The sequence below is a fragment of the Salvelinus fontinalis genome, unplaced genomic scaffold (assembly GCF_029448725.1).
Source record: "Salvelinus fontinalis isolate EN_2023a unplaced genomic scaffold, ASM2944872v1 scaffold_1620, whole genome shotgun sequence".
In the NCBI taxonomy this organism is placed as follows: domain Eukaryota; kingdom Metazoa; phylum Chordata; class Actinopteri; order Salmoniformes; family Salmonidae; genus Salvelinus; species Salvelinus fontinalis.
In genome coordinates, this window is record NW_026601829.1 from 6,674 (window position 1) to 25,458 (window position 18,785).

The 18,785-nt window shown below is 45.5% G+C and overlaps 1 protein-coding gene across 1 annotated transcript; it reads right to left on the minus strand.

Annotated features, from left to right (window-relative positions):
• Nucleotides 1-2,143: 2,143 nt before the first annotated feature.
• LOC129849671 (pleckstrin homology domain-containing family O member 2-like) lies at nucleotides 2,144-18,133 on the minus strand (the record flags this gene model as incomplete). Its single annotated transcript, XM_055916483.1, has 6 exons — nucleotides 2,144-6,631; nucleotides 6,738-6,830; nucleotides 7,123-7,461; nucleotides 7,666-7,764; nucleotides 8,078-8,182; nucleotides 17,987-18,133. Coding segments are annotated over 6 exons (2,496 nt in total), but the record flags the coding sequence as incomplete, so codon positions are not given.
• Nucleotides 18,134-18,785: the final 652 nt, after the last annotated feature.

The window sequence follows — 18,785 nt, forward strand, 5'->3', positions numbered from 1 at the left end:
TCACTACACGGTGACACATACAGCAACAGCTGATGGATTGAACTAAAGCTCAGGTGATGAGGTAGCCCTGCCTAATATAGAGGACGTGAGTGGGGCTCACGGTCACGTGATGAGGTAGCCCTGCCTAATGTAGCGGACGTGAGTGGTGCTCACGTTCACGTGATGAGGTAGCCCTGTCTAATGTAGCGGGCGTGAGTGGGGCTCACGGTCACGTGATGAGGTAGCCCTGCCTAATGTAGCGGACGTGAGTGGGGCTCACGGTCACGTAATGAGGTAGCCCTGCCTAATGTAGCGGACGTGAGTGGGGCTCACGTTCACGTAATGAGGTAGCCCTGCCTAATGAAGCGGACGTGAGTTCACACTCACACAGTGAACACCCCAACTTTACACCAGACATCCTCTGTTTATACTCACACAGTTTACACCCCAACTTTACACCAGACATCCTCTGTTTACACTCACACAGTGAACACCCCAACTGTACACCAGACATCCTCTATTTACACTCACACAGTTTACACCCCAACTTTACACCAGACATCCTCTGTTTACACTCACACAGTTTACACCCCAACTTTACACCAGACATCCTCTGTTTACACTCACACAGTTTACACCCCAACTTTACACCAGACATCCTCTGTTTACACTCACACAGTTTACACCCCAACTTTACACCAGACATCCTCTGTTTACACTCACACAGTGAACAGCCCAACTTTACACCAGACATCCTCTGTTTACACTCACACAGTTTACACCCCAACTTTACACCAGACATCCTCTATTTACACTCACAGAGTGAACACCCCAACTTTACACCAGACATCCTCTGTTTACACTCACACAGTTTACACCCCGACTTTACACCAGACATCCTCTGTTTATACTCACACAGTGAACACTCCAACTTTACACCAGACATCCTCTGTTTACACTCACACAGTTTACACCCCAACTTTACACCAGACACCAGACACATCATGAAATGACATCATCACACATTATGTAGGTGAGCAAAATATGGCCTGAAGAGTTTATCTCCCCTCTCACCAGGGGACACACGAGCACACACACACACACACACACACACACACACACACACACACACACACACACACACACACACACACACACACACACACACACACACACACACACACACACACACACACACACACACACACACACACACACACACACACACACACACACACGTATCACGTATGACCAGTCTGTCTTCTCTCTAGTCCAGAGGTAAGGTTGAAGTTTCAGTTTCAGCCTTCATCACTTTCATGAGTTCACGCTGGTTGTTTTAAGTTCTGTCAGTGGACAGCTGTATATAGATATGAACTAGCGAGCATTACATTTGGCATACAAGGCTGTGCAAACTAGAAGTCCCATGATAAATGTCTATAATAGCAGTGTGGAGAAACTCCCCCACCAGAACGACATGCAGTAAACTGTATATATTCCCCAGATCTCTCAACCACACAATGAAGTAATGTCTGGCCATTCAAGCCATGAAACACGTTCCTTTACTTCAAGCTCTATCTGTTGAGCTGTGTGCTGTTTGTATAGATACGAGCTCAGTCTTACTAATCCTGGTTATCCTTTAACAGTCGGTCTGAGGGCAGCTGATGCTCATATCCTGTTCCCTGTGGGTCTGAGATAGGCAGCAGGGCTGTCAATGAGGAGAAACATGTTCATTATAGGAGGTAGACCTGTGAGATGCACTACTGACTGATAAGACTGTAAATGACTGCCACAGCAGTGAGCAGATGGGGGACTGACAGCAAATTGAATAACTACTCTGGAGTACGTGCGTTCATGCCTGAGATTGGAGAGACAACCGCGATACAATTTTGATTCCTGTTTTACTTCTGAACTGTAGTGAAACTGTTGTTCGCTTTATCTACTTCAGAAAGAGGAAGTAGGCTTTTGGAAGTGTAAAGAAAATGATGCAGACAACTATAGTTGGCACTAGTTGCTAGAACTCCAGTGTTTGATCCTAAATACAATAGTGTTGTTTGGATGAAATGTTTTATCAAGTTAAATAAAGGTGCAATTAAAAAAATAAACATGGATATGATTAATGGAAATTAATTAGTTGTACCACATCAAACAAATCTGCTGGAAGATATTTCATACAGTAAGCAACATTTATTCAGACATGCTTTATAAAGCTACATGTTAAACCGTGTCAAAAATGTCTACAGGCGTATAAACCTTATCAGGCCAATTATTAGTAAGAGCATTTGTACAATGAAATATATTACATAACAATATTACAAACCTCAACATACATTTGCAACTCAGCTACAGCTATAAGCCAGTTTGTGGGGATAAATGTATTATTTTTCTTTAATGACGGACCAACCAACCACAAGGAGTGTGTGACAAGATTATTAACTTAAATATTAAGTAGTTCATAAGAAAATGTGTTATGTGCAATTTGATTTTCAAAATAACAATAGATGAATTAACATAGTATCTACTGTTAGACCTAATAGTACAACTTTAAAATTTAAAAATATAAAACAAATCATGTTTACATATTTTACTTCCTAAAGTCTTGGACAAGGCATTATCATCCTTGCTATGCATTTGTAAAGGACAAATGTTAGGTAGGAACCACATTTGAGTTCACATCAAAATGGATCAGATCCTTCTGTTTCAATTGGTCAATACCCAATCCCCTCAAACCTATGAAGCAGACCAAGGTTAAACCTAATGCTAAGATAAAGTAAGAAAATACTTGACAAAACAAAATTTCATAGCCTTAAAAGCCCCTTTAAAACAAAATGGATGCCACTAACTGTCTAATACCACGGTCCTTCAATACCACTTAGCTTCTAAGTCTTAGTCTGTTTTAGCACATAGCAACACCTAGGAGTGCATTTCAGTGTGATACAAATGATCTGGTCTCTGACTAAAGAGAGATCTAAAGAAGAGAGGAGATCAGTCAGGAAGTGGCTAGTTCCTGTGTGCCCTATTTATAAGCCAAGTGAACGGGGCTGCTTTCAAGAGCACAGGGTAGATACAACACAACGTTACTTTGGTTAGGTGAGAGTAGATACAACACAACATTACTGGGGCTAGGTGAGAGTAGATACAACACAACATTACTGGGGCTAGGTGAGAGTAGATACAACACAACATTACTGGGGCTAGGTGAGAGTAGATACAACACAACATTACTGGGGCTAGGTGAGAGTAGATACAACACAACATTACTGGGGCTAGGTGAGAGTAGGCATCATAGGTTCTGTACTCACTTTTACAGTAGCTCAGTAATCATACCGCCTACACTCTTAGAAAAAAGGCTTCCAAAAGGGTTCTTTGGCTGTCCCATAGGATAACTCTTTTTTTGTTCCAGGTAGAACTCTTTGGGTTCTTCTGGGAAAGGGTTCTACATGGAACCTAATAGGGTTCTACCTGGAATCAAAAGGGTTCTTTCTGGAACCAAAAAGGCTTATTCAAAGGGTTCTCCTATTGGGACAGCCGAAGAACCCTCTTAGGTTCTAGATTTTTTTCTAAGAATGTAGTTCCTGTTTTGCAATGTGCAGTCTGAAACCTTTTGTGAAATGGTATATAAACCTAGCCTGTATAGATATTTGCCAAAACAGAGTTAGGGGCACATTTGCTATGCATTTGGACCTGGTGAAAAGTTTGCACCTGTTTTTATTGGATGAAACACCAAAGCTCGAACATACTTCATAAATGATTCACTTTCAGAACCGTTATTCTTGCCTTTTCATTGAACCTTTTATGTCCAATTCCCTATGGTAAACTTACTGCGCAATCTTGATACCTGATGGTAAACGTACAGCGCAATCTTGATACCTGATGGTAAACGTACTGCGCAATCTTGATACCTGATGGTAAACGTACAGCGCAATCTTGAAACCTGATGGTAAACGTACTGCGCAATCTTGATACCTGATGGTAAACGTACAGCGCAATCTTGATACCTGATGGTAAACTTACTGCGCAATCTTGATACCTGATGGTAAACGTACTGCGCAATCTTGATACCTGATGGTAAACGTACAGCGCAATCTTGAAACCTGATGGTAAACGTACTGCGCAATCTTGATACCTGATGGTAAACGTACAGCGCAATCTTGATACCTGATGGTAAACTTACTGCGCAATCTTGATACCTGATGGTAAACGTACAGCGCAATCTTGATACCTGATGGTAAACGTACAGCGCAATCTTGAAACCTGATGCAAAGTGCAAATGTTGAATAAATGGGGCCCTTAGCGGTCAGAAGGGAGGCTTGTAAAATAGGTGTGGTGTCAAATTTGATGTACACTCTGCCATTGAGATTTGGACTGGCAGAGCTTGTCTCAGGCATTTTATAAAATACCTGAATATTCTTTTAACACTTGGAAGTAGTTATTCAAGACAAATAACTTAAATTATATTTTCATGAACTACATAAACACAACCCACCGTATACATGATTACTTCAAATGTCATCATGGTTTGATTGGCAAAGAGGACTTCAGAGGAAACCAATCTGTATCCATTCAAAACGTGGATTACAAAAAGTTGCAGGCACTTCCGACATCCCCTAAGACTTACGCCATTTTGTAACATCCTTAAATGTATCATTAAAAAGTTTGATCGGGGGTTGTAAGTATTCAAGTAAATATCCTTGGGAAAGTGATGATGATTAATGTGGAATGTTTAAAAAAATGTTTAAGTACAAAAAGTACAATCAACCTGCATTTGCAGGTGAAAAGTGAAAGTGTAAAAAATTGCACTTAGCTAAATCTCAGCAGAACACTTGCATAAATATGCTGCATAATCAGCCAGAATAAGAAAACACCTGTCGTCCTTCAAAGCTACTACTTTCCATCACCATCAATCAATACATTTTCCCTACTTCTCCTTCATATTTAACAATCACCAGCTGTTTCTCTTGGCAGTATTCTCAGAATGTTTTGAGTCTTTCATACACTTGGCCTGCCTGAGGAACTGGTCTGCTTTCCTCAGCTTCTCCATGGCTCTGGCTAGCAGCTCCTCCGGCGACCTGTCCTCCAGGCCATCGCCCCCCGCTAGGGCCGAGTTCTGCCCAACCTCGGTGCTCCCTTTGGGGACGAAGCTCCCCAGGAGCTCCCCTGTATTTTCCAGCTCCAGGGCCACTTCATTTTCAAGATCTGTCAAGTCTTGAGGACCCACGGTGGCCTTTGTCACGGCCACGTCTGTGATTGGCTGTTTCACGTTTTCACCCAATGAGGCCTCAGAGAGGAGATCCCCCAAAGAGGTGGACATGAGTTTGGCTAAGGGTTTGAAGGGGATGGGGGGACAATGGGAGGCCTGACTGACCCTCACCTGGAGGAAGGTGGGGTGTAGGCCAGAGGGATTGTCCTGGGGGGTCTGGGTCGTAGAAGGGCAGTCCTCCACAGTGCTGAGTCCCAAGCTGTTGGGGGTCTCCGTGTCTCCGTCTTGACTCTCATCCATCAGCGCGTCCAGGCCAGCTTGGCTGCCCATTAGGGCAGCGGTGGAGGCCGCCAAAGTGTCCCTGCTCTCTGACCATTCTTCGTCGACATCGATGTCCGAGTGTTGGCCGCTGTCGACTGACTTTTCCTCCTCACGCTCACTCTTCTTTTCCGGGGAGAGGTGGCAGGACACGGGGCTGGAGCAGGAGCTGTCTGGCTCAGGGTCACTCAGAGAGAGAACTACGACTGGGAACTCAGACTTAGTCGCAACGACCACAGGAACTTTCAGGTCCTCTGTTTCTTCAGTCGGGCTGGTTGTGGTCACCACGGCTGGTGTTGGTGAAGTGATAGAGTTGACTTTCTCTCCTGGTGTGGTGGTGATGATGTTGTTCTTGGTTTTGTCTGTCGCTTGGTTCTTAGGCTCGCTTAGGTGGACGTCTTGAGCCACCACCACTGCTTTGGGAGGAGGGAGGACGACGGGCTTCTTCTTTATGGGAGGTCCGGGAGGGCCAGGGCTCTTTTTGATTGGCTCCGGTGTCTGAACTGACGGCGTTACTGTGAGTTGGGAAGACTTCATTGTCTGAGGTTCTTCATTGGGTGATATATCCACTCCACCACAAGGGGCAGACTTTTGTTCTTGAGCCATGGGCTCGGCAACTTTCTGCGTCTCTTCTTCTATGGTGGTGGTGGTGACCTCTGGGTGGTCAGTCACAGAGGGTTCAACTTTGACCTCTAGGGGGGTCATGGGTGTTGTAAGCTGAGAGGAAGGAGACTCCTCCTCATCCTCAGCCCCCTCAGGGATACTGCTTTGTTGAACGTCAGATGCAATCGTTTCAGAACCCTCTTCCTCCTTCTCCTCTGCCTCATCCTCTTCACTTTTCTTCCTCCTCCCACTAGCCTCCTCTGTACCCTCCTGCACGGCTGTCTGAGTGGGCTTCTTGTCTTTGGACGGTGGGGTGGGCGGCCTGTGTTCCTGGCTGGATTGGGAGGCCTCGGCCAGGTTGTCTGTGGAGCCGCCGATGGGTTTGCCGGGAGGGGTGGGTGGTGGTGCTGACTCGACCCCAGACTCGAAGCACTGCTCTGGGCTGCCCTCGGGGCTGGTGTTCCTGGGGGGCTGGTCTCCGGCTGGAGCTGCGGGCTTGGTGTCTTTGGAGGGCGGCATGGGAGGCTTCAGGACCTTGAAATCAAATCAAATGTTATTAACTTAACATCTTTCATATGGTTGTTACAACACATTGTAAAATACATGGAAAGACGAGGGTCAAACAACAAATGACATGCACCTCTTTCTCAGGGGCGGTCTCCTCAGGTGGTTGGTCCTCGGCAGACACTGTGGGCTTGGCCTCTTTGGAGGGCGGCATAGGAGGCTTCAGGACCTGGACAAAAGAATAACAATGGTTATGTGAACATATATCATATGACAAGTGTGTGTGTTTGTGTGTGTGTGCGCCTGTGTTCACCACAGATGTGTGTGTGGATGCGTTTGGACATGCGTACCACAGGAGGTTGGTGGCACCTTAATTGGGGAGGACAGGCTCGTGGTAATGACTGGAGTGGAATGGTACCAAATATAGCCATTATTATGAGCCGTCCTCCGCTCAGCAGCCTCCACTGATACGCATGTGCATGTGAAACAGAATATGTACTAAACTGTTTTAAAAATGCAACCTTTTTCTCTGGGCTTCTGTCAGTGCTAGTCTCATCAGAGAGTTGGTCCCCTGCAGAAGCAGCAGCCGTCTCGACCTCTTTGGAGGGCGGCATGGGGGGCTCCAGGACCTTCTGGGGACTGGGCTCCGTTTCAGACGGCAGACCTTCGTCAGGGCTCTGGGTGGTCTGACACTCCTCTGGGGCCTCGCTGGGTTTGGACGTGGGGGGCATGGGGGGCTTCACAGCCTTTTTGGGAGTGTCAGTGGTGTCTGTGGTGATGTGGTGTGTCCCGTTGGGTATGCTGGCGTCCACCGCGTCCAGGTCATGACGGAGAATGCCGTCTGATGAGACGTTGGCAACCTGGAAGATGAGGGGAGAGGTTTAAGAGACATCTTATTCCTATGAATTCTATAAACACATAGTACAACATGACGCATTTATCAGCATCACACACACACACACACACACACACACACACACACACACACACACACACACACACACACACACACACACACACACACACACACACACACACACACACACACACACACACACACACACCTCTTTCATGTGTATCCTGGTCGGTGGTCTTCTGTTACGGTTTCCTTTCGCCCTTGTGCGTGTCGCATGCTCCAGCTGACTGGTCTCATCTATCTTCACCTGGGAAAACAACCATCAACAAAAAGGAGAAAAAGTTGGCACCAACATCAGAAGAGAAAACAGAGGAAAGGTTTGATATTGGAGCACTGGTACACTAGTGTCCAACACTTTCAACCACTGGTTTCCAGGGGTTCCAAACATGTCTTGTGCCTGGGATTGTAATAAAGATAGTGCTTATACTAGCCTGGTCCCAGATCATGTTTGGAATGACCATAGGAGTTGGCAAGACAACACAAACCGATCTGGGACCAGGCTATGCTTATACCACACTGGTTACGAAACATGCTTTTTAGCATTAAGGAAAACACTTCACCTCGTCAAATATCTTATTCTTTGCTCTGTTGATGCCGTCACTAAAGGCCTTAATCCAAGCCTCCTTCTCCTCCAGGTTCTGAGCCTGGAACTTGACATCATGGACCTGGGAACCAGGAGAACACAGAGCTTAGAACATTAGAACAAAGGCACAGAACCTGGAGAGCTGTCGATCATTCCTTAATTACTATAAAACCTAGAATCAAAAGAAAACACTGCCACTAACCAAGGTGCTGTAATCAAACAGCCAACGCCAAAGAATGTATGTTCATTTTGCCTTTTAGTTCTCCGCCTAAACAACTTGGATTCCACCACAGACGTAATAATTAGAAACAGGGAATTATGAATACATTGCTGAGTGCCAACCTTAGAATAGCGCTGGAGATAACTACAGAATCCAATACTACAGAATTCCTATCAAACATTTTCAACAGAGAATTCTTGCTGTCAATTAAATGTCAAAACCAGGAAAGAAGAAAAAGCAGATGGATAATGATGTCACACTGAGAGTCATCTACAAAACCACTGTTCAAAACTAGGGCCAGGATGGGGAATAGAATTTAGATTAAGGATCAGAAAGGTGGGAATCTCCAAAACCACTGTACGAAACAGTCCCACAGTGGAGTTAAGAAACTAGGGCCAGGATGGGGAAAATAATAGAATTGAGATTACGTATCAGAAAGGTCTGAATCTAAGAAACCACTGTACAAAACTGCGGAGTTAAGAAACTATAGGCCCAGGGTGGAGAATAGAATAGATTAGAAAATAATCAAATATGTAAGAATAGGACAGAAAGGACATACATTCTATTCTATTCAGAGCACTGAGTACAACAGATTAGAGCGAGAACTAAAAGCTCTGTCTCGGTGGCAGTGCTGGGACATGCACTGGCTGAACTAGTCTGAAGACCATCTTTGTTCCTATTGACATACCTTCTACTGAGGCCAAGCCAGAGAGATAAACAGGGTTACCAGGGAGGGAGTGCAGGGGCATCCAAGTAGCTCTTAACATCCTGGTCAAACCCTCTCTGTCCTTTCACACTGCACGACAACAGCGCCAACTCAAAACTACAATACTGTAGCTTTAGAAGCTAAACTACAATACTGTAGCTTTAGAAGCTAAACTACAATACTGTAGCTTTAGAAGCTACACTACAAATAGCTTTTAAAGCGCCATAAAACAGGTGTGTAAATGCAATGCATCACAGAACATGCAAATATCCACAGCTTTGAGCAGAAATGATGACAAATGTTTTACATAGACGTTTCTTTGTTAGTGTTTGTGGACTTTGGAGTCTGTATTACAGGGGTGTCTGTTGTGAATGTTAAATAGGTTTCTACTTTCTACGGGCCAAAAGCTGACTGTTGTTCCATCCAGACCTGGGTTCAACTACTATTTGAAATATTTAAAATAATTTGAGCATTTGAGTCGGCCTGGTGCAGAGTGCCAGGTGGGAAGGGTTTGCTCTTCACTATTGGTTCCATGGCAACAAACAATGGAACCAAGCACATATAAAGTATTTGAAAGTATTTCAAATAGAATTTGAACCCCGGTCTGGTTCCATCCGCTCAGCATTGAGCTCTCTGCTGTTTCAGGTGACCCGGCGACCAGACAGAGACAGAAATAAAAGTTGGCAAACCAAATGTGCGGAAAGCCCTTTGGTTTGTCTTGAGAGTGCTAGGGCCAGCACAACCAACTGCTTACTTCACACAACTCTCCCTGATAAAAACCTCCTCCCTAAACAAACCAAAACCAAACAGGAAACTAGAGTGCACAAAAACAATAAGTAGGTTACATCCTGGAATACGTTGATTTAAGAAATACACAAATACTAAAGTTTCTCCCTGGACAGTGTGGATGTGTGTATGTATGTGTGTGTATGTGGGGGAGGGGGGGAGCATGTGGGACAAATATTTTGCACCATAACAACAAACATGTTGAACCATAGCAAACATGTATGATTATTAACGCGTCTCCTTAGTTTCATTATCTTCAGGGTTCCTCACTGATTAAATCTTCCAGCGACATAATGAAAGTTCACAGATGTTTACTTTTGTCCCTCTGTTTGTTTTTGTAAAAACTTTATTTATACAGCCTATTGTTCCAGTGGTGTGCTTGGTGTTCATGGCATCCGGCGTCTTGCCAGGAGCCAGTATATGTAAGAACTGTGTAGTGAAGCTTAACAACGTCTATCTAGCCTCCCAACCCCAGCAGTATTACATGTAGACGTTGTCTATTGGCTGGTGGAGTGTGGGACTTTCTCTATTTTATCAAGTTTATTATGTTTATTTCCACCCTGCTGACATTTTTGAGTGCATGTCAGATATATTCATACTACATACAGACCAGCCTGACTCTAGGAAGTGGAGTGCCTGTCAAAACCCAGTTTAAAACCCAGTTCCAGAGTCAGAACCACAGAGAACCTGACATGTTCAGTGTTTAATGGAAGTGTACAGGCCAGCATATAGTTCAACTTCAAAAGTCTTTCCAAGCTGTTGAGGGCTGCTGCATTAAAATAAAGCTGTGAGCTAAGCAGTCTGACTCACGCTCCTCTCCTGCCTGGTCACTGTTTTTAGGAGAGGGGAAAAAGTGACACACACACACACACACACACACACACACACACACACACACACACACACACACACACACACACACACACACACACACACACACACACACACACACACACACACACACACACACACACACACACACACACACACACACACACACACACAGACCTCCCTTCCTCTGACATCTGCTCAAGTCGTGGCGTTGGCCAACTCTCCAGTCTCCTCATTTGTTAGTAATACATTCTATTTCACCACTTTGGAATCTTCCACATTTCTTGAGAATTTTCCCACTGTCCTTGATCTGGGCCAAGGGGACCTCAGCCCCACCTGCACACATTCATACAGTCCTAAATGCTTTCAATATGAAATAGGCCTTTTGAGGACATGAATATGAAAAAGGTTAACTTCACAGTCTCTTTTAAATAAGAATCTGAAGACTGGATTTTGAGACTATCAGAGAAACACCATAGAAATACACACCCATTCACACTGTGACTTAGCAGTTATCAATCAACAGTTACCCTCCTGTATCAGTACATCCATCCCCTCCTGTATCAGTCCATCCATCCCCTCCTGTATCAGTCCATCCATTCTCTCCTGTATCAGTCCATCCATTCCCTCCTGTATCAGTCCATCCATTCCCTCCTGTATCAGTCCATCCAACCCCTCCTGTATCAGTCCATCCATTCTCTCCTGTATCAGTCCATCCATTCCCTCCTGTATCAGTCCATCCATTCTCTCCTGTATCAGTCCATCCATTCCCTCCTGTATCAGTCCATCCATTCTCTCCTGTATCAGTCCATCCATTCTCTCCTGTATCAGTACATCCATGCCCTCCTGTATCAGTCCATCAATTCCCTCCTGTATCAGTCCATCCATTCCCTCCTGTATCAGTCCATCCATTCCCTCCTGTATCAGTCCATCCATGCCCTCCTGTATCAGTCCATCCATTCCCTCCTGTATCAGTCCATCCATTCTCTCCTGTATCAGTCCATCCATTCTCTCCTGTATCAGTCCTTCCATTCTCTCCTGTATCAGTCCATCCATTCCCTCCTGTATCAGTCCATCCATGCCCTCCTGTATCAGTCCATCTATTCTCTCCTGTATCAGTCCATCCATTCTCTCCTGTAACAGTCCATCCATTCTCTCCTGTATCAGTCCATCCATTCTCTCCTGTATCAGTCCTTCCATTCTCTCCTGTATCAGTCCATCCATTCCCTCCTGTATCAGTCCATCCATGCCCTCCTGTATCAGTCCATCCATGCCCTCCTGTATCAGTCCATCCATTCTCTCCTGTATCAGTCCATCCATGCTCTCCTGTATCAGTCCATCCATGCCCTCCTGTATCAGTCCATCCATGCCCTCCTGTATCAGTCCATCCATGCCCTCCTGTATCAGTCCATCCATTCTCTCCTGTATCAGTCCATCCATGCTCTCCTGTATCAGTCCATCCATGCCCTCCTGTATCAGTCCATCCATTCTCTCCTGTATCAGTACATCCATTCTCTCCTGTATCAGTCCATCCATTCTCTCCTGTATCAGTCCATCCATGCCCTCCTGTATCAGTCCATCCATGCCCTCCTGTATCAGTCCATCCATTCACTCCTGTATCAGTACATCCATTCTCTCCTGTATCAGTACATCCATCCCCTCCTGTATCAGTCCATCCAACCCCTCCTGTATCAGTCCATCCATTCTCTCCTGTATCAGTCCATCCATTCCCTCCTGTATCAGTCCATCCATGCCCTCCTGTATCAGTCCATCCATTCTCTCCTGTATCAGTCCATCCATTCCCTCCTGTATCAGTACATCCATTCCCTCCTGTATCAGTCCATCCATCCTCTCTCCTGTATCAGTCCATCCATTCTCTCCTGTATCAGTCCATCCATGCCCTCCTGTATCAGTCCATCCATTCTCTCCTGTATCAGTCCATCCATGCCCTCCTGTATCAGTCCATCCATGCCCTCCTGTATCAGTCCATCCATTCCCTCCTGTATCAGTCCATCCATCCCCTCCTGTATCAGTCCATCCACGCCCTCCTGTATCAGTCCATCCATTCCCTCCTGTATCAGTCCATCCATCCCCTCCTGTATCAGTCCATCCATTCTCTCCTGTATCAGTCCATCCATTCCCTCCTGTATCAGTCCATCCATTCTCTCCTGTATCAGTCCATCCATTCTCTCCTGTATCAGTCCATCCATTCTCTCCTGTATCAGTACATCCATGCCCTCCTGTATCAGTCCATCAATTCCCTCCTGTATCAGTCCATCCATTCCCTCCTGTATCAGTCCATCCATTCCCTCCTGTATCAGTCCATCCATGCCCTCCTGTATCAGTCCATCCATTCCCTCCTGTATCAGTCCATCCATTCTCTCCTGTATCAGTCCATCCATTCTCTCCTGTATCAGTCCTTCCATTCTCTCCTGTATCAGTCCATCCATTCCCTCCTGTATCAGTCCATCCATGCCCTCCTGTATCAGTCCATCCATTCTCTCCTGTATCAGTCCATCCATTCTCTCCTGTAACAGTCCATCCATTCTCTCCTGTATCAGTCCATCCATTCTCTCCTGTATCAGTCCTTCCATTCTCTCCTGTATCAGTCCATCCATTCCCTCCTGTATCAGTCCATCCATGCCCTCCTGTATCAGTCCATCCATGCCCTCCTGTATCAGTCCATCCATTCTCTCCTGTATCAGTCCATCCATGCTCTCCTGTATCAGTCCATCCATGCCCTCCTGTATCAGTCCATCCATTCTCTCCTGTATCAGTACATCCATTCTCTCCTGTATCAGTCCATCCATTCTCTCCTGTATCAGTCCATCCATTCTCTCCTGTATCAGTCCATCCATTCCCTCCTGTATCAGTCCATCCATTCCCTCCTGTATCAGTCCATCCATTCTCTCCTGTATCAGTCCATCCATTCTCTCCTGTATCAGTAAATCCATGCCCTCCTGTATCAGTCCATCCATCCCCTCCTGTATCAGTCCATCCATTCTCTCCTGTATCAGTCCATCCATTCCCTACTGTATCAGTCCATCCATTCTCTCCTGTATCAGTCCATCCATCCCCTCCTGTATCAGTCCATCCATTCTCTCCTGTATCAGTCCATCCATTCCCTCCTGTATCAGTCCATCCATCCCCTCCTGTATCAGTCCATCCATCCCCTCCTGTATCAGTCCATCCATTCTCTCCTGTATCAGTCCATCCATCCCCTCCTGTATCAGTCCATCCATTCTCTCCTGTATCAGTCCATCCATTCCCTCCTGTATCAGTCCATCCATCCCCTCCTGTATCAGTCCATCCATTCCCTCCTGTATCAGTCCATCCATCCCCTCCTGTATCAGTCCATCCATTCCCTCCTGTATCAGTCCATCCATTCTCTCCTGTATCAGTCCATCCATTCTCTCCTGTATCAGTCCATCCATTCTCTCCTGTATCAGTCCATCCATCCCCTCCTGTATCAGTCCATCCATTCTCTCCTGTATCAGTAAATCCATGCCCTCCTGTATCAGTCCATCCATCCCCTCCTGTATCAGTCCATCCATTCTCTCCTGTATCAGTCCATCCATTCCCTACTGTATCAGTAAATCCATACCCTCCTGTATCAGTCCATCCATGCCCTCCTGTATCAGTCCATCCATGCCCTCCTGTATCAGTCCATCCATTCTCTCCTGTATCAGTCCATCCATTCTCTCCTGTATCAGTCCATCCATTCTCTCCTGTATCAGTCCATCCATTCCCTCCTGTATCAGTCCATCCATGCCCTCCTGTATCAGTCCATCCATTCCCTCCTGTATCAGTCCATCCATTCTCTCCTGTATCAGTCCATCCATTCTCTCCTGTATCAGTCCTTCCATTCTCTCCTGTATCAGTCCATCCATTCCCTCCTGTATCAGTCCATCCATGCCCTCCTGTATCAGTCCATCCATTCTCTCCTGTATCAGTCCATCCATTCTCTCCTGTATCAGTCCATCCATTCCCTCCTGTATCAGTCCATCCATTCCCTCCTGTATCAGTCCTTCCATTCTCTCCTGTATCAGTACATCCATTCTCTCCTGTATCAGTCCATCCATCCTCTCCTGTATCAGTCCATCCATTCTCTCCTGTATCAGTCCATCCATTCCCTACTGTATCAGTAAATCCATGCCCTCCTGTATCAGTCCATCCATGCCCTCCTGTATCAGTCCATCCATGCCCTCCTGTATCAGTCCATCCATTCTCTCCTGTATCAGTCCATCCATTCCCTCCTGTATCAGTCCATCCATGCCCTCCTGTATCAGTCCATCCATTCCCTCCTGTATCAGTCCATCCATTCTCTCCTGTATCAGTCCATCCATTCTCTCCTGTATCAGTCCTTCCATTCTCTCCTGTATCAGTCCATCCATTCCCTCCTGTATCAGTCCATCCATGCCCTCCTGTATCAGTCCATCCATGCCCTCCTGTATCAGTCCATCCATTCTCTCCTGTATCAGTCCATCCATTCTCTCCTGTATCAGTCCATCCATGCCCTCCTGTATCAGTCCATCCATGCCCTCCTGTATCAGTCCATCCATTCTCTCCTGTATCAGTCCATCCATTCCCTCCTGTATCAGTACATCCATTCTCTCCTGTATCAGTACATCCATTCTCTCCTGTATCAGTACATCCATTCTCTCCTGTATCAGTCCATCCATTCTCTCCTGTATCAGTCCATCCATTCTCTCCTGTATCAGTCCATCCATTCCCTACTGTATCAGTAAATCCATGCCCTCCTGTATCAGTCCATCCATGCCCTCCTGTATCAGTCCATCCATGCCCTCCTGTATCAGTCCATCCATTCTCTCCTGTATCAGTCCATCCATTCCCTCCTGTATCAGTCCATCCATTCCCTCCTGTATCAGTCCATCCATTCGCTCCTGTATCAGTCCATCCATTCCCTCCTGTATCAGTCCATCCATCCCCTCCTGTATCAGTCCATCCATTCCCTTACCATCTGAAATCTCCAACTTCTCAAATGCAGGGGTTATGATGAAGAGTGACCCAGAACTGTGTGTGTGTTTATGTCTGTGTGTGTGTTTATGTGTTTATGTGTGTGTGTTTATGTATGTGTGTGTGTTTATGTGTGTGTGTGTGTGTGTGTGTGTGTGTGTGTGTGTGTGTGTGTGTGTGTGTGTGTGTGTGTGTGTGTGTGTGTGTGTGTGTGTGTGTGTGATAGGTACTGGAGCTTAGACGGACCGTCTCATAACCACACAGTCAGTAACCCATAGGAGGGACTGGGGCTTTAACCCAGAGGAGGGACTGGGGCTTTAACCCAGAGGAGGGACTGGGGCTTTAACCCAGAGGAGGGACTGAGGCCTTAACCCAGAGGAGGGACTGGGGCTTTAACCCAGAGGAGGGACTGGGGCTTTAACCCAGAGGAGGGACTGGGGCTTTAACCCAGAGGAGGGACTGGGGCTTTAACCCAGAGGAGGGACTGGGGCTTTAACCCATAGGAGGGACTGGGGCTTTAACCCAGAGGAGGGACTGGGGCTTTAACCCAGAGGAGGGACTGGGGCTTTAACCCAGAGGAGGGACTGGGGCTTTAACCCAGAGGCGTGACTGAGGCTTTAACCCAGAGGCGGGACTGGGGCTTTAACCCAGAGGAGGGACTGGGGCTTTAACCCATAACAGATGCTGGATCTGATCCATTTCCTCTGGTGATGGAGAGTTGAGGCCTGCATACCAACCAAGCATTACACCCCTGTCATCGCTCATGGATTGTGACTGTAGTAAGCACAAGGTTGGGATCAATTCCATTTCAATTTAGTCTCATTACTTTTTTTATTGTGGACAATTGGAATGAAGTAGGATTTTCCGTTTACTTCCTGAATTTAAATGGAATTGAGCTGAACCCTGCTGTTTAGCATGTTTACCTTGAAACCAGAAGGTTGTGAGATTGATAGTAAATGGTTCTTTACCCCTGTGTCTATGGGTTCTTTACGCCACAGACAGACGAACAGGCAGACAGGCAGACAGGCAGACAGGCAGACACACACACACACACACACACACACACACACACACACACACACACACACACACACACACACACACACACACACACACACACACACACACACACACACACACACACACACACACACACACACATATTAGTGGACGGACGGACGGACGGACGGACGGACGGACGGACGGACGGACGGACAGACAGACAGACAGACATTCTTCAAAGACAACCTCTTCTATGGCCGGCCTGTTAGCATACTGCATCCACCTCTGTGAAGTCTCAAGGCCTTGAAAGCCCATAATTACACTAGCTCTGGCCGCTTTGATAATCACATATTTGCAGTCTCAGAGAGAGAAAGACCAAACCTGCTGACTTCAAGAGTTTGTCACCTTTCCAAGCAAGAAAATGTTTTAAACTTTAACAATTCAGAATCTACAGTTTAGTGTCTAAAGTTTAGTTGAGTGAATGAGCCCAAAGCTTTATACACACTGAAGACAAGCTGGAGACTAACTGAGAAAGATATTGAATGAAGGGTCTTAGTTATGTGATACTTTAGTCCAGACCAGTTTGTCAGTTTCTTTCATACCATGGAGCAGCAAGCTTAGGACCAACTCTGACCTGGAACACCTACTGACATTTTTTCTATTTGACCTCCACTCCCACTTTTCAGAGGTCAACTTGACCTCTTGAATTAAAACAATCACTTGAGAATTGACTAAATCTCTGTGAGCTGACTATCTGACTGACCGGTCAGCATTCTCCCAGGGGCCAGCGCCGGTCTACAGACCAGAGGTTGAGAAACACTTTGTCTGGACGACTGACAGTCCAACTCAGCTCATTTTCCCAGATCGCACTCCTTTGTGTTCGTTGAGAAATAGCTCAAGACAAGCTATGTGACGGCATCTGTCTTCTGAGTTTCAACCATAGAATGTGAGTTAGTAGAACAGACATCTCCATTCAAATTGACATTTGGAATGTTTGAATAATTGATGCATTGCACATGTATGAGGAGCTTTGTCTGTTTGATCATTTTCTCATTCTATGGTTTTCTCTTCACATGCCGACATTACATATGGCTGTTTCATTTACAGTAATGCTCCTGACCTGAGTTTAGGCTGTGCTTGATAGAGCTTTCCTGGTACAATGGAAACAATGGAACATTCCCAAAAGTGCAAACCCCACTCATCTGGCATTCAAGGCTGGTTTTCGATCAAACTCTTAAGGTTTTTGAAAGAAATCAAATGATATTTGAAACCCAGGTTTGTCAAGCAAACAGACAGACCTTTTGATTCAGAGATTCAGAGACATGTCTCTCTGCTCGCTTACAAGGTTGTTAAATAATGCTCACCTTATTCCCTGATTTGGCCGCTCGTATCAACACCAGTCTATTCTTCTTCATGAAGGCGCTCCTCAACTCGTGGCACTTATCGTAGTTTTCCAGGTCCACTTTCTCCAAGTAGGTTGCAAGGTCCTGCACCAAAGAGGCAGAACGTTGTTTACGTTAAAGGGAAAATTGCACATTTAATTAACTGACGTTCTATTCCAGAAGAACGTGTGTGTGTGTTTAATGTTTATACAGCTGCTAGGTGGAAATTGAAGGACTACTGAGTGTTTATGAAAATAGTTATCAAAAGTGAGAGAGAGAGAACAGTACATCATCTGACAGACATGCATAAAATGCATTGATACAGTACATCATCTGACAGACATGCAATAAAATGCATTGATACAGGAAATCATCTGACAGACATGCAATAAAATGCATTGATACAGGATATCATCTGACAGACATGTATAAAATGCATTGATATAGGATATCATCTGACAGACATGCAATAAAATGCATTGATACAGGAAATCATCTGACAGACATGCAATAAAATGCATTGATACAGGATATCATCTGACATATATGCAATAAAATGCATTGATACAGGATATCATCTGACAGACATGCAATAAAATGCATTGATACAGGATATGATCTGACAGACATGCTATAAAATGCATTGATACAGGAAATCATCTGACAGATATGCATAAAATGCATTGATACAGGATATCATCTGACAGATATGCATAAAATGCATTGATATAGGATATAATCTGACAGACATGCATAAAATGCATTGATACAGGATATCATC